This window comes from Cynocephalus volans, chromosome 1 (genome assembly GCF_027409185.1).
Source record: "Cynocephalus volans isolate mCynVol1 chromosome 1, mCynVol1.pri, whole genome shotgun sequence".
NCBI classification, from domain to species: Eukaryota; Metazoa; Chordata; class Mammalia; order Dermoptera; family Cynocephalidae; genus Cynocephalus; species Cynocephalus volans.
The window spans coordinates 266,817,106-266,833,800 of NC_084460.1; the positions used below are offsets into that span (position 1 = coordinate 266,817,106).

At 35.6% G+C, this 16,695-nt stretch overlaps 1 protein-coding gene across 1 annotated transcript in view; it reads right to left on the bottom strand.

The window, feature by feature from the left end:
* The window catches only part of C2CD6 (C2 calcium dependent domain containing 6), a 93,090-nt gene that overhangs the window by 4,986 nt on the left and 71,409 nt on the right, over window positions 1-16,695 (bottom strand). The window contains exons 10-11 of the mRNA XM_063114951.1: window positions 10,070-10,175; window positions 5,535-5,613 (exon numbers count right to left, since the gene is read on the bottom strand). Coding sequence (XP_062971021.1) covers window positions 5,535-5,613; window positions 10,070-10,175 — 185 coding nt within the window. The remainder of the gene's footprint in view (window positions 1-5,534; window positions 5,614-10,069; window positions 10,176-16,695) is intronic.

Sequence of the window (16,695 nt, forward strand, 5' to 3'; positions counted from 1 at the left end):
TTTGTTTTTATTTGTCCCAATATATTTTCTAATTTCCCTTTTATTTTTTGACCCATTGGCAGTTCAAGAATTGTTGTGGATTAAATTGTGTCCCCCAAAGGTATATGTATTAATACCCACTGTAACAATGTTGAGGGTGGGAAATCCTTTTATAGTAATTGAAAGGTAGGGCATTTAAAAGGTGATTAGATTGTGAGGACCATGCCCTATTGAGTGGATTGGTTCATTCATGGAATAATATATTGATGGTTTAATGGGTCATAATGGGCATGGTTCTAATGGCTTTATAAGGAGAGTGAGTGAGCCGGGTAGCTCTCTCTTGCTCAAGCCATTTGCCATGTGACACCCTGCATTGCTGTGAAGAGTCACCACCCACCAACAAGGCCCTCATCAGATGTATTCCCTGGACTTTGGACTTCCCAGCCTCCAAAACTGTAAGCAACAAATACTGTTTCTTCATAAATCACCCAGTTTCAGGTATCCTGTTATAAGCAACAGAAACAGACTAATACAAGAATAAATTTTTAAATTTCTATGTATTTGTGAATTCTCCAGTTTTCTTTCTGCTATTGATTCTAATTCCATTCCAATGTAGTTAGAAAAGATGACAGGTATAACTTCAATCTTCTTAAATTTGCTAGGACTTATTTTGTGCACTAAAATGTGATCTACCCTGGAGAATGTTCACGTATCATTGAGAAGACTGAATATTCTACTGCTATGTTGTACAATGTTCTGTGTATGTCTGTTAGGTCCATTTAGTCTATAGTGTTATTAAACCCTGCTATTTTGAGGCTGGCTGGTTAGCTCAGTTGGTTAGAGTACAGCCTTTCACACCAAAGTCAAGGGTTTGGATCCTCTTACTAGCCAGACATACACAACAAAGAAAATACTGCTATTTCTTTGTTGACTTTTGTCTGATTGTTCTATCCATTACTGAAAGTGGAAAAGTAAAGTCTCCTACTATTATTGTATTGTTATCTATTTCTCCCTTCAGTACCTCTTGCTTTATATATTGCAGTGCTCTTATGTTGGTTGTATATATATTTATAATTGTTATATCATGTTGATGTATTTCCCCCTTTATCATTATATAATGACCTAATTTGAGTCCAAGGAGGAAGGACAGAGCAAGATAGTCGACTTGAAGATCCTACCACTCATCTCTTCCACAAAAACAAACAAAACATTAAACAAACAAATATAATCAGATGAAAATAACTAAAGGAGAGTTCTGGACTACATCAAAGGTATAACAAAAATGCTATTGAACATGGAAATTCAGGATAGCCACACAGAGAATGGGAGGAAACACTCAACATCCACCACTCAATCCTCCAGCAAGGAGCAGCTGGGAACCAGGTGGAATTTCACTCCACAGGGAAAAGGTAAATAAGAGGACCCCAACAGCACTCATCAACACCTTGGTGACTTACAGCCCTCACCACTGGGGACCTCAGCAGTCCTCACAGGCATAAAGCACAGCTGAGAGAGCTGACTGGAGTCCACATAGTGTGCTCCCCCAGAGACGCAGACACTCTTCCCCACTCTCTGTGGCCCATGCAGCTACTGCATTACACTATCTTGGAACTGTACACACTACTCAAGGGTGTCTTACCCCAGGGCAAGTGGGGAGTGACACACCTTCATCCCAGAGGCTATTCCGCCACTGAACTGACTTCCCCAAGCCAAGCTGAGAGCAGCTTTACACCCTACCCTTAGGGGCTTGGTTGTGGTGGTGCTGCTCCACTCACCCCTCCCAGATGCAGCTGTGCCCTTCCCCTTTAGGCCAGACCTAAAACTTAGCACTCCTTTGGGGAATCTTTAAATACTCTCCCAATGTGCTGTGCCCTACCCCCTGGGACTGAGCTGAAGTGGCATATCAGCCTCTGGGGAATTGCTGTCTGGGCTGTGAAGCTGCTTGGCTGAGCTGAGAAGCTGTGCAATCCATGGATAATCTGATGTAGTATCCTGTATCCCAGGGAAACAGAGCCACAAACTAGATCCTGCTCAGACATGCTATAACAAGTTAGTACACATTTATTTGGGCACAAAAACACTTTGCAATCCATTTATAGTTTTCTTCTAATACAAATTTTTCATGAACTTTTTGAAGACCCCTCATACACCATATATTTGCGCTCCCATATTTATTGCAGCACTATTCACAATAGCCAAGATATGGAATCAACCTGTGTCCATCAACATAGGAATGAATAAAAAAAGGCAGAATATATACACAATGGAAGACTATTCAGTCATTAAAAAAGAATGAAATTCTTTCATTCATGGCAACAAGGCTGAGCTTGGAGTATACTATGTCAATTGAAGTAAGCCAGGAAAAGAAAGAGAAATACCACCTGTTCTCACTCATATGTGGAAGCTAATAAAGTTGATCACATAGAAGTAGAGAGTAGAATGGCAGTTACCAGAGGCTGGAAAGGGTACGGGGAAGGGATATAGTGAGAGGTTGGTTAAGGGATACAAAAGTACAGTTAGATAGGAGGAATAATATCTAGTGTGCTATCGCTCTGTAAGATGACTATAATGAACAATAATTTATTGTATGCTTCCAATTAGTTAGAAAAGAGGATTTTGAATGTTTTCTAAACAAAGAAATGACAGATGTTTGAGGTATTGGGAAAAATATCAGTGATTCCCAGGGTTTCAGGGAGGATGGAAGGAGGGAAGAAGAGATAAATAGGTGGAGCACAGAGAATTTTTAAGACAGTGAAACTTTTCTGTATGATACTGTAATGGTGAATACACGATTTTATACATTTGGCAAAACCCTTCAACTGAACAACATGAAGAGGAAACCCTAATGTAAAATTGAGTTACTAATAATATATCAATATTTGTTTATAGTTGTATCAAATGTACCACACTAATGTAACATGCTCATAATAGGAGAAACTGTATGTGTCTGTGGAGAGGGTATGGGAACTTTCTGTATTTTCTGCTCAATTTTTCTGTAAACCTGAAAATGCTATAAAAATAAATTCTATTACCTAGGAAAAAATGCGATGATGTAATTTCTCTTTCTCTCTCTCTTTTTTTTACAGTTTTTAATTTAAAGTCTATTTTTTTCTGAAATAAGTAGAGCCACCTCTGATCTCTTTTGGTTACTCTGCATATAATATATTTTTCCATCCCTTCACTTTCAGCCTGTGTGTGTTCTCAATACTAATAAGATCACTTGGATCTCATTTTTGTATCAGTTCTATATGACTTTCTCTCTCTCCCCCTTCTGAGATTTCCATTATGCATTTTCTGGTCTGCTTGCTGGTACACCATAAGTCCCTTAAGGTTTTTTTACTCTTTTTCATTCATTTTCCGTTTTTTCTCCTCTGACTGGATAATTTCCAATAACTTGCCTTTGAGATGATTTCTTTTGTTTGATCTAGTCTGCTGTTAAAACACCCCTAGTGAGTTTTTCAGTTCAGTTAGTGTAGTTTCAGCTCTATGATTTCTGTTAGGTGCTTTTGATAATTTCTATCTCTTTATTGGATAGAATATTGGATATTTTCTATCTCTTTATTTATCTCTTTGTTCATGCATCATTCTCCTGGCCTTGCTGAGCATCTTTATGATGATTCTTTTGAATTCTCTGCCAGGTAAATCATATATCTCCATTTCATTAGGGTCAATTTTTAAAGATTTATTTCATTTGTTTGTAATAGTTTTCTTTGTTTCTTCATTATCCTTCACTCTTTGTGTTGGTGTCTTCACATTAGACAAAACAGCCACTTTCTCCCAGACTTTTCGGACTGGCTTTATACAGAATACCCTCACCAATCAGCCTGTCCAGAGACTGTGGAAGTCTCTCAAAACTTCATTTTAGTTCAAATCACTGTCTTTTCTTTTCAGAGGCCCCCAAATCTCTAGAGTATGTGCAGTCTTGTCAGTGCTCTGAGACAGCCAAGACAGAAGGCAGTGCCTTGGGAAATTCCCAGAAAAACCAGAACATTGGACTGTGATCCCATGCTTTCCTATCCTTGCAGGGAGGAGCTGAAAGCTGGGGCTTTCCTCCCAATCATATGGCACTGTGTCAGGGGTAGGGCTTATGGTGACAGGGTATCTCGAATATTTTCAGTGTGGCAGGTTTTGTGCTCACCCAGGATGCAGGATCCTCTCAACTAGTTTCTGGATTTCTCATAAAGGGAATTGTTCTGTGTATTGTTGAATTGACATGTCTGTTGGGGGAAGAGGAGTTCAGTGTCTTCTATTTTGCCATCTTGCTGATGTCATCCCCTCAGCTCATGTTTCTGAGCTGTGGCGTTTCATATGTAAAATGAATAATAATAGTTTATTAAAGGTATAATACAAGTATATATAAGATGTAAGTGGCAATACGGTTAAACACTTGAGTTCCTGTGTCAAACTGACTATGTTCAAATTTAGCCCCTATGAATTAATAGCTCTGTGACCTTTGATTAGTTGGTTACTTAATCTGTTTGGTCCTGAATTTACCCATCTGTAAAAATGTGGATAATAATAACAGCTCCCTCATCTGTCATTGTGGAGATTGACTTATATAATCCAAGTGAGGCTCCTGGAACACAGTAATCAATAAATATTAGCTGTAATACAGGAGACTATAGGAATATCAAAAGGAAAGAAGTTACTAGATGATTCAGTGGGGTTCAAAATAAATTCTTTAGTAAAGAAAGAAAAAGAAAAAAAGGAAAAGGACAACAAAAGATGGCAACCACCAGTAAGCAAGAGGAGTTACCCTCCATTCTTCCCAGTAATACTGAAGAGGGAAACTGTTGTTATCCAACACCCAATACTTGAATATTTCAGGTGAATAGGAGGCTAAAGGTGCAATAGCTCTGGTAGATTCCTGAAGTTATGAAACAAATATATCAAAAACCTGATGTAGCCAGGGAAGTAGAAGCAGAAAGGAAAGATGATTAACCTGTGGCAAAAGTCTTATAACAATAAATCATTATTCCACATCTGCAGAATTCAAGATTTTAAAGATATATTATTATGCATTTTAAAGTACAGCTTTCTAAGAGGATTTTCTAAAGACTGCATAAACAGTATTTTCCATTAATTAAATCTCTTACTTATAATTGGTGGTAAATTCTCAAATTTAATTCTAATTTAATTTCCTCTCCTTCTTCCCCTGTCACACTTTCTTTTACACACACACACACACACACACACACACACACACACACACACACACACACCCCTTCTACATAAAAGAGACCAATATCCCCACAATCCACAATGTTTAACAAAAGTACCTTTTAACAAATTGTAGTTAAGATTTTTTTTTCTTGTTTTAAAGAAGTAAAAGAGTATTAAAAATTTTTCTAAAACTCTTAATAGGTTCTAAATATTTTCTTTGGAAATGTTTCTAAATAAATACTATATACCAAAACTATAACAAAATGATCACCTATTCCCTAACAAAAAATAAAATCCACTTAAAGCAAATTACTAATTTTCTTTTTGTGATATAACCACTTTATTTTAATTATCTTAATAATAAGCACAAAAATTTCAAACTAGTTTCTTACGTAATGTTACAATATTTTCAGGCTTCTCTCCAGATTGATTATTATCCATGCTTTCAGGTTCCTCATTTGTATTACTTTTCTAGAAGAAAAAAGAAAAAAGAAAGAAATATATTGAGGGAAATCTGTAAAGAGCCAAAACTTTTCCTCTATCTTCATAACTTCTATTAATACATTCCTGCCCCTCACCCCCCAAATTTAGAGAACACGAGGAGACAGGTTTGTGAGAAAGGCAATCCAAAGAACACTATTTTAAACATCGGTATACCCTGGCTAGGAGTCGATGTTCCAGCGAGAGGATATTCAAGAATGGATAAGAGTATTTGAATGATGAAGGTATGAGAGATAAAGATTACAAGACAAATTACAAGATATTATAACTTCATGAATGAGAAGCTACTCCCTAGAAACAGATTACTTTTTTTTACTGGAATACATTATGGCCTGTGACTTAAAAAGTGATATGTATCTTTACAAAAGTCCAAGGAGAATTATAAGACAGTGATCACTGGGCTCTTATAAAATATTGATCTTTCAATAAGAAGCCAAAGTCCATAGTCCCTTTAATGAAGAGCCCCCCCAAATTTCCCTAAAATACTAATTTTGTATTAGTAAATATCAATCTATTTAACCTACAGCAGCACAACTCTGCCCAATTATCACAGAAGCATTGAAAAACATAAAAAAAAAAAAAAGCAATATATTATGCGTACCATTCCAGGGCCATGATCTTAATCAATATTTTATATATCCACTGCAATAGCTATCAATCATTTATCTCCACATCAAAATGTATAGGCTAGATTGTATTTCTAAACATTAAACCTTACTCATATATCTGATAAGGGTCTAGTCTTCATACTATATAAAGAACTTTCATGGCTAGCCAATTAGCTCACTTGGGAGAGTGTGGTGCTAGAAAAACCAAGGTCAAGCATTCAGAACCCTGTAGCGGCCAACAGCCAGGAAAAAAAAAAAAAAAAAGAACTCTCACAACAAACAATAAAAAAACAAATAACCCAATTTAAAAATTGTCAATGGATTTGAATAAATACAAGTATTTGTCCAAAGAAGTTGTACAAATGGTCAGTAAACACACAAAAAGATGCTCATATCATTAGTCGCTAGGGAAACGCAGATCAAAACTACAAGGAGACACCACTTCAAATTCCCTAGGATGGCTATAACAATAATAACGATGATGGTGGAAAATAACAAGTGTTGATGAGGATTAGGGACTCTCACACATTGCTGGCTGGAATGTAAGATGATGCAACTGCTATGAAAAACAGCTTGACAGTTCCTCATAAGTTTAAAGAGGAAATTACCATACAATCCAACCTTCCCTCCTAGGTATATACCCAAGAGAATTAAAAACATATGTTCACATAAAAATTTGCACATGAGTTTTCATAGCAGCATTATTCATATTGGTTTAAAAGTAGAAACATCCAAATGTCCATCAGCTGATGAATGCATAAGCAAACATAATACATCCACACAATAAATGTTATTTGGAAATAAAAAGAAATGAAGTACTGATACATGCTACAACACAGAAGAACCTTGAAAACATTATGGTAAGTTAAAAATGCAAGTTATAAAGGATGACGTATTGTATTCCATTTATATGAAATGTCTAGAATAGGCAAGTCTATGGAGACAGAAAGTAGATTAGTTGTTGCCTAGGGCTGGGGGGTGATGAAAGGACTGGGGGAATGTTGGCTAAAGGGTGTGTGGGTTGCTTTTTGGGGCAATGAAAATGTTCTAAAATTGCCCATGGTGATGGATACACAGCTCAATGAGTACACTAAAGGCCATGGAATCGTACACTTTAAATGGATCAACTGTATGGCATGTGAATCATATCTAAATAAAGCTGTTAAAAAATTAAACCTTATAAATTATCAGTCAGTGTTTATTGAATGACACATAATCAAAATAGGAAAATGCATGAACCATAAATAGCATCTTATATATCAAGAACCAAAAAGCAATATCTGATTATCACTTTTAATTATCATAATCTTTCTTAATATAAAATACAGACACTCATTTTATTGCACTTTGCTTTATTGTGCTCTGCAGATATTACGTTTTTTACAAACTGAAGGTGTGTGGCAACCATATGTTGAGCAAGTCTATCGGTGCCACTTTTCCAATAGCACATGCTTACTTCATGTCCCTGTGTCACATTTTGGTAATTGTCGCAATATTTCAAACTTTTTCATTATTATTGTATTTGTTTTCATGATCTCTGATCAGTGATGCTTGATGTTACTATTTTAGTTGTTTTGGGGTGCCACAAGCCATGCCCATATAAGATGGCAAAATTAATAAATACATGTTATATGTGTTCTGACTGCTCCACTCTCCCTCTCCTCAGACCTCTCTAGCCTCTGAGACAAAACAATACTGAAATTAAGCCAATTCATAACCCTACAATGGTCTCTAAGTGTTCAATGAAAGGAAGAGTCACACATCTCTCACTTTAAATCAAAAGCTGGATGTGATTAATCTTAGTGATGAAGGCATGCTGAAAGCGAAGATAAGCTGAAATCTAGTCCTCTTGTACCAAACCATTAGCCAAGCTGTGAAACCAAATGAAAAGTTCTTGAAGGAAATATAACGTGCTATTCCAGTGAACACATGAACAATAAGAAATCACAGCAGTCTTATTGCTGATATGTAGAAAGTTTTAGTGGTTTGAATAGAAGATCAAACCAGCCACAATATTTATCCCCTTAAGTCAAAGCCTATCTTTGGCAAGGCCCTAACTTTGTTCAGTTCTATGAAGGTTGAGATAACTGAGGAAGTTACAGAAGAAAAGTTGGAAGCTAGCAGAGGTTGGATCATGAGGTTGAAGGAAAGAAGCCATCTCCATAACATAAAAGTGCAAGATGAAGCAGCAAGTGCTGGTGGAGAAGCTGCAGCAAGTTATCCAGAAGATCTAGCCAAGATAATTGATGAAGGTGGCTACACTAAACAGATTTTAAATGTAGACAAAACAGCCTTCTTTTGGAAGTCATCTAGGACTTTCATAGTTAGAGAGAAGTCTGATGCCTAGCCTTCAAAGATTCAAAGGGCAGGATGATTCTCTTGTCAGAGGCTAATGCAGCTGCTGACTTAAAGTTGAAGCTAATGCTCATTTACCATTCCCAAAATCCTAGGGCCCTTAAGAATTATGCTAAATCTACTCTGCCTATGCTCTATAAATGGAAAAACAAAACCTGGATGACAGCATATCTGTTTACAGCATGGTTTACTGAATATTGAGACCTAACTCCTCAGAAAAAAAGACTACTTTCAAAATATTACTGTTCATTGACAATGCAGCTGGTTACCCAAGAGCTCTGATGATGTACAAGGAGATTAATGTGTGTTCATGCCTGCTAACACAACATCCATTCTACAGCCTATGGATCAAGGAGTCATTTTGACTTTCAAGTCTTACTATTTAAGAATTACATTTTGTAAGGCTGTAGCTGCCATAGATAGTGATTCCTCTAATGGAGCTGGGAAAAATCAATTGAGACATCCTCTAGAAAAGATTTACCATTCTAGATGCCATTAAGAACACTTGTGATTTCATAGGAGGAGGTCAAAATATCCACATTAACAGGAATTTGGAAGAAGTTGATTCCAACCTTCATGAGGGGTGCACGACTTCAGTGGAGGAAGTAACAGATGTGGTAGAAATAACAGAACTAGAATTAGAAGGGGAACTTGAAAGGGTGACTGAATTGCTGCAATCTCTAATAAAACTTGAATGGATGAGGAGTTGCTTCTTATGGACGAGCAAAGAAAGTGGTTTCTTAAGATGAAATCTACTTCTGGTAAAGATGCTGTGAGCATCGTTGAAATGACAACAAGGAATGTAGAATATTACATAAACTTAGTTGATAAAGCAGAGGCAGAGTTTGATAGGATTGACTCCAATTTACCATAGGTAATATGTTAGCAAACAGCATCACATGCTATGAAGTAATCTTTCAAGAAAGAAAGAATCAATTGATATGGCAAACTTTATTGTTGTTTTCTTTCAAGACATTACCAGTCACCCCAACCTTCAGCAATCACCACCCTGATTAGTCAATAGCCATCAACATCAAGGTAAGATCCTTCACCAGAAAAAAGATGATGACTCACTGAAGTCTTAGATAATCATTAGCATTTTTTAGCAATAATGTATTTTTGCGGGGGAGGTTGCTGCTGGCCAGCACGGGGATCTGAACCCTTTACCTTGGTGTTATCAGCACAGTGCTCTAACCAACTTACCTAACTGGCCAGCCCACAATAAAGCATTTTTTTCTAAATGAAGGTATGTACATTGCTTTTTTAGACATTAACATTATTACATCGTGATAGACTATAGTGTAAACATAACTTTTATATGGACTGTAAAAACAAAAAATTTTGTATGACTCACTTTATTGTGATATTCACTTTATTGTAGTGGTCTAGAACTGAACCTTCAGGATCTCCAAGGTATGCATGTATTAAAAGCTATATACGGAAAAATATATTATGTCAATTACCTTAGAATCTTTATGTTCCAATTTTGGGTTAAGAATATTTTCTAAATAGCCAGCTTTTTCTACCCATGTACTCAGATTTCTATATTCTTTTTTCATTTTTTCCAGCCTAAATAAATAAATTAGTTATAGATGAAAAAAACAAGTGACAGAAGAAAATACATAGTATGATTCACAGAATATGTATAGTATGATCCACTTATAAAAAGTTCTAAAAGAGACAAATCTATAATATATTATCTAGGGTTACAGTCAAAGGAAAGGAAATGATTACAACAAAAATCAGGGTAGGAATTAATTGTGGATGATTAGAGAGAGGGATGCAATCTCATATGGGCACACAAAACACATTCCTAATATTAGTGGTGCTGTATTTCTTAATCTGAATTATAAATATCTATGCAATGGCCTTATTTTCATTATTTGAGCTACATATATGTTTTAGAAATTATTAATATGCATTAGTCTTAGTATTTAAACTATATGCCTTAGTTTGAGCTCCTATAACAGAATACCATAGACTGAGTGGCTTAAACAACACACATTTATTTCTCACAGTTCTGGAGTCCTGAAAGTCCAAGATCAAGATGGCAGCAAATCAGTGTCTGGCAAGGATACTCTTTCTAGTTTGTAGATGGGCATCTTCTTGTACTCTCACATAGTAGAGAAAGACTGATCTCGTGTCTCTTGCTCTTCTTATAATGGCATTAATGCCATCTTGAGGACCCTACTCTCATGACTTAACCTATCCCTAATTGTCTCCTCCAAAGGCCCCATTTCCAGATACTATCACATTGGGGATTAGGGTTTTAACATATGAATATGGGGGGGGTTTTACAAACATTCAGTCCATAGCACTATACATACATATTTTATAAATAATCCTAGACATACATGACATCCACAATGAGAGAAATGAAAAAAAGGAATTTAGCTTTTAATCCAAGAAACGTCAAAAGCCTTGAAAAATTGAAAGATGTAATTAACAAGAACTAAATGGAAAACAGGGAATGTTTCACAAATAAAACCTGACATGAACATTACAAAAAAAGAAAAATTACAGTCTTATTTCATTCATGAACATAGATACAAGTGTTATAAACAAAATATAATTTTAGTACAAAAACTCCAGTAGTGCAGAGAAAAGATAATGTACTATGAACAAGCTTGGCTTATTCCAGGAAATGACATTAATAAAGACATTAACATTAGAAAATATAATTTAAATACAACTTAACTGATTAAAAGCACTTGCCAAAATACAACACCCATTTACAATTAAAAAAAAAAAAAAACCTCTTACAAAACATGAAACAGAATGAAATTTACTTAACCTGATATAGCCTATCTACCAAAAAAAACCCTATGTAAATAATGGTCTTGAATGTTAAGTGTTAGATGAATTGCTTTTAAAGATTATGAACAAAACAAAGATGTTCACTTGCCATTTTTATTGTATGTTGACTGGAGTTTCTAGCTAACGTAGTAAGACAAGAAAATAAAATTAAAGAGCAAGAATTGGGAATACAGAAAAAAAATGGTTGTTATTTATAGATGACCAGGTGAGTGCAAAGGACTCATGATACAATCTAAAAGGACTGGAGCAATCTGACCACTGTGAACACTCAAAAGTGACCAGCCAATTCTCTATTCCAAGAAAGTGCCCCAGAAAATCTTAGAAAGAAATCCATTACATACATATTTTTAACACCAAATGAAAACATCAGAAGTGAGAGCTCTGTAAAGCTAGAAAAACTTTCTAAACCAAGTCTCTAAAAAAAAATTTAAGAAAATTAACTTCACATTAAATTGAGCAACAGAGCACTAACCAGACGAAATTCCAAATGAATCAGTTATAAGACAAAAAGAGACTAAAGAGCAGAATAACATCCCTAGGCCATGAAAGCACAATAAAAAGACACAATTATAAGAAAGAAAGAAATCAAAACTATAGCCTTTTCTTCAAAATGAACAATAAAACACTAAGAAAAGATACAAGGTGTGAAAAAACAACATAACTTGATTTAGAAAAATTAAAAAATAAGCTGAACTCAAAAGATAATTAGAAATTAAAAAGAAAAATTATTTTAGAAATGAAGAGTAAACTCAAAGAAATAGAGGTGAATGAACACAACAAATAATACCTTAAGAGAAATAAAAGATGAAAAAGATGGAATTTATTTATTTATTTATTTATTTATTTATTTGAGGATCTTAAACTTTATTAACCAAACTGTTTCCTTCATTGCTTACATCTTTATTTTTCTTTATTTTTTATTTTTTTCTTAATTTTATTTTGTCGATATACAATGTGGTTGATTATTGTGGCCCATTACCGAAACCTCCCTCCCTCCTCCCTCTCCCCCTCCCACCCAACAATGTCCTTTCTGTTTGCTTGTCGTATCAACTTCAAGGAATTGTAGTTGTTATGTCTTGTTCCCCACCCCCCCCCAGTTTATTTTTTGTGTGTGTGTGTGAATTTATTTCTTTATTTTTAGCTCCCACCAATAAGTGAGAACATGTGGTACTTCTCTTTCTGTGCCTGACTCGTTTCACTTAATATAATTCTCTCAAGGTCCATCCATGTTGTTGCAAATGGCAGTATTTCATTCGTTTTTATAGCTGAGTAGTATTCCATTGTGTAGATGTACCACATTATCCGTATCCACTCATCTGATGATGGGCATTTGGGCTGGTTCCAACTCTTGGCTATTGTAAAGAGTGCTGCGATGAACATTGGGGAACAGGTATACCTTCAACTTGATGATTTCCATTCCTCTGGGTATATTCCCAGCAGTGGGATAGCTGGGTCATATGGCAAATCTATCTGCAATTGTTTGAGGAGCCTCCATACCATTTTCAATAGAGGCTGCACCATTTTGAAGTCCCAACAACAATGTATGAGAGTTCCTTTTTCTCCGCAACCTCGCCAGCATTTATCGTTCAGAGTGTTTTGGATTTTAGCCATCCTAACTGCGGTGAGATGGTATCTCAGTGTAGTTTTGATTTGCATTTCCCGGATGCTGAGTGATGTGGAGCATTTTTTCATATGTCTGTTGGCCATTTGTATATCTTCCTTAGAGAAATGCCTACTTAGCTCTTTCGCCCATTTTTTAATTGGGTTGCTTATTTTTTTCTTGTAAAGTTGTTTGAGTTCCTTGTATGTTCTGGATATTAATTCTTTGCCAGATATATATTTTGCAAATATTTTCTCCCACTCTGTTGGTTGTCTTTTAACTCTGTTAATTGTTTCTTTTGCTGTGCAGAAGCTCGTTAGTTTGATATAATCCCATTTGTTTATTTTTCCTTTGGTTGCCCGTGCTTTTGGGGTCATATTCATGAAGTCTGTGTCCAGTCCTATTTCCTAAAGGGTCTCTCCTATGTTTTTTTTAAGAAGTTTTATTGTTTCAGGGTGTATATTTAATTCTTTAAGCCATTTTGAGTTGACTTTAGTGTATGGTGAAAGGTGTGGGTCTAGTTTCATTCTCCTGAATATTGATATCCAGTTCTCCCAGCACCACTTGCTAAAGAGGCAGTCTCTTCCCCAGTGTATAGGCGTGGTGCCTTTGTCAAAGACCAGATGGCTGTAGGTGTGTGGGTTGATTTCTGGATTCTCTATTCTATTCCATTGATCAGTGTGACTGTTTTTATGCCAGTACCATACTGTTTTGGTTATTATCGCTTTGTAGTATAGTTGAAAGTCAGGTAGTGTTATGCCTCCAGCTTTATTTTTTTTGCTCAGCGTTGCTTTGGCTATGCGTGGTCTTTTGTTATTCCATATAAATGTGTGGATAGTTCTTTCCATTTCTGAGAAAAATGTCATTGGAATTTTGATGGGGATTGCATTGAACTTGTATATCACTTTGGGTAGTATGGACATTTTCACTATGTTGATTCTTCCAATCCAAGAGCATGGGATATCTTTCCATCTTCTTGTATCCTCTCTAATTTCTCTCAGCAGTGGTTTGTAGTTCTCATTATAGAGATTTTTCACATCCTTGGTTAACTCAATTCCTAAGTATTTTATTTTTTTGGTGGCTATTGTAAATGGGCAGGTTTTGTTGATTTCTCTTTCTGAATGTTCACTATTGGAGAATAGAAATGCTACTGATTTTTGTGTGTTGATTTTGTATCCTGCTACTGTGCTGAAATCATTTATCAACTCCAAGAGTTTTTTTGTAGAGGCTTTAGGCTGTTCGATATATAGGATCATGTCATCTGTAAACAGGGACAGTATGACTTCATCTTTTCCAATCTGGATGCCCTTTATTTCCTTCTCTTCTCTGATTGCTCTGGCTAGTACTTCCAACACTATGTTGAATAGGAGTGGTGAGAGTGGGCATCCTTGTCTAGTTCCTGTTCTTAAAGGAAAAGCTTTCAGCTTTTCCCCATTCAGGATGATATTGGCAGTGGGTTTATCATATATGGCTTTAATTATGTTGAGATACTTTCCATCTATACCTAACTTATAGAGGGTCTTTGTCATGAATGAGTGTTGAATTTTATCAAATGCTTTTTCAGCATCTATAGAGATGATCATATGGTCCTTGTGTTTGATTTTATTAACATGGTGTATCACATTTATTGATTTGCGTATGTTGAACCAACCTTGCATCCCTGGGATGAATCCCACTTGATCGTGGTGAATAATTTCACGTATGTGTTGCTGTATTCTGTTTGCTAGTATTTTAGTGAGGATTTTTGCATCCATATTCATCAAGGATATCGGCCTGTAGTTTTCTTTTTTGGTTATATCTTTACCTGGTTTTGGTATCAGGATGATGTTTGCTTCATAGAAAGAGTTTGGGAGATTTGCATCCATTTCAATCTTTTGGAATAGTTTGTAAAGAATCGGTGTCAATTCCTCTTTGAATGTTTGGTAAAATTCTGCTGTGAATCCATCTGGTCCTGGGCTTTTCTTTGTTGGGAGCTTTATGATAACAGCTTCAATCTCCTTTATTGTTATTGGTCTGTTCAGATTTTCTACATCTTTATGGCTCAGTTTTGGGAGCTTGTGTGTGTCCAGAAATTTATCCATTTCCTCCAGATTTTCAAACTTGTTGGCGTATAGTTGTTTATAGCAGTCTCGAATGATTCCTTGAATTTCAGATGAATCAGTTGTAATATCACCTTTTTCATTTCTAATTTTTGTTATCTGAATCTTCTCTCGTTTTTTTTTTTGTTTGCCATGCTAATGGTTTGTCAATTTTATTTATCTTTTCAAAAAACCAACTTTTTGATTCATTGATCTTTTGTATTGTTTTTTGGGTTTCAATTTCATTCAGTTCTGCTCTGATCTTGATGATTTCTTTCCGTCTGCTAATTTTTGGTTTGGATTGTTCTTGTTTTTCTAGTTCTTTAAGGTGAAGTGTTAGGTTGTTCACTTGCCATCTTGCCATTCTTCTGAGGTGAGCATTTAATGTAATAAATTTCCCCCTTAATACTGCTTTTGCAGTATCCCACAGGTTTTGGTATGATGTATCATTATTTTCATTAGTTTCAATAAATTTTTTGATTTCCTGCTTGATTTCTTCTTGGACCCATATGTCATTAAGTAGAATGCTGTTTAATTTCCATGTGTGTGTATAGTTTCCAGAATTTCATTTGTTATTGATTTCTTGTTGTAATCCATTATGGTCTGAGAAAATACATGGGATAATTCCAATTTTTTTGAATTTGTTGAGACTTGATTTGTGACCTAATATGTGATCTCTCCTGGAGAATGATCCATGTGCTGATGAGAAGAATGAATATTCTGAGGTTGTTGGATTGATTGTTCTGTAGATATCTGCCAAGTCCAATTGGTCTAGAGTATTGTTTAGATCTTGTGTTTCTCTACTGATTCTTTGCCTAGATGATCTGTCTAATAGTGACAGTGGGGTGTTCAGGTCCCCTGCTATTATGGTATTAGTGTCTATTTCCTTCTTTAGGTCTAATAGAGTTTGTTTTATAAATCTGGCTGCTCCAACATTGGGTGTGTACATATTTATGATTGTTATGTCTTCTTGATGGATCAGTCCTTTTATCATTATGTAGTGTCCCTCATTGTCTCTTTTTATGGTTTTTGTTTAAAGTCTACTTTGTCAGATATAAGAATAGCTACTCCAGCTCGTTTTTCTTTTCTGTTTGCATGGTAAATCTTTTTCCATCCTTTCACTCTTAGTCTATGTGAGTCTTTATGGGTGAGGTGGGTCTCTTGAAGGCAGCATATAGTTGTGTCCTCCTTTTTAATCGTCAGCCAGTCAAGGTGTCTTTTGATTGGGGAATTTAAGCCTTTTACATTAAGAGTTGTTATTGAATAGTGTTGATATATTCCTAGCATTTTATTGATTGTTGTTTGGTTGTGTTAGGTGTCTTTTGTTCCTTGCTTTCTGATTTACTGTTTGTTGTGTTTGTTGGTTCCTTAGGTTGTAGATAGCGTTTTTGTTTGTTTGTTTTCTCATCATGAATGCCATTTTTATTGTACTAGTGGGTTTAGATTTTTCTTGGGTTTTTATGGCAGTGGTAGTTATTTTTCAGGAACCAAACCCAGTACTCCCTTGAGAATTTATTGTAAGGGTGGTTGTGTGGTGGTGAACTCCCGCAGTTTTTGTTTGTCTGAGAAATATACTATTTGCCCTTCATTTAGG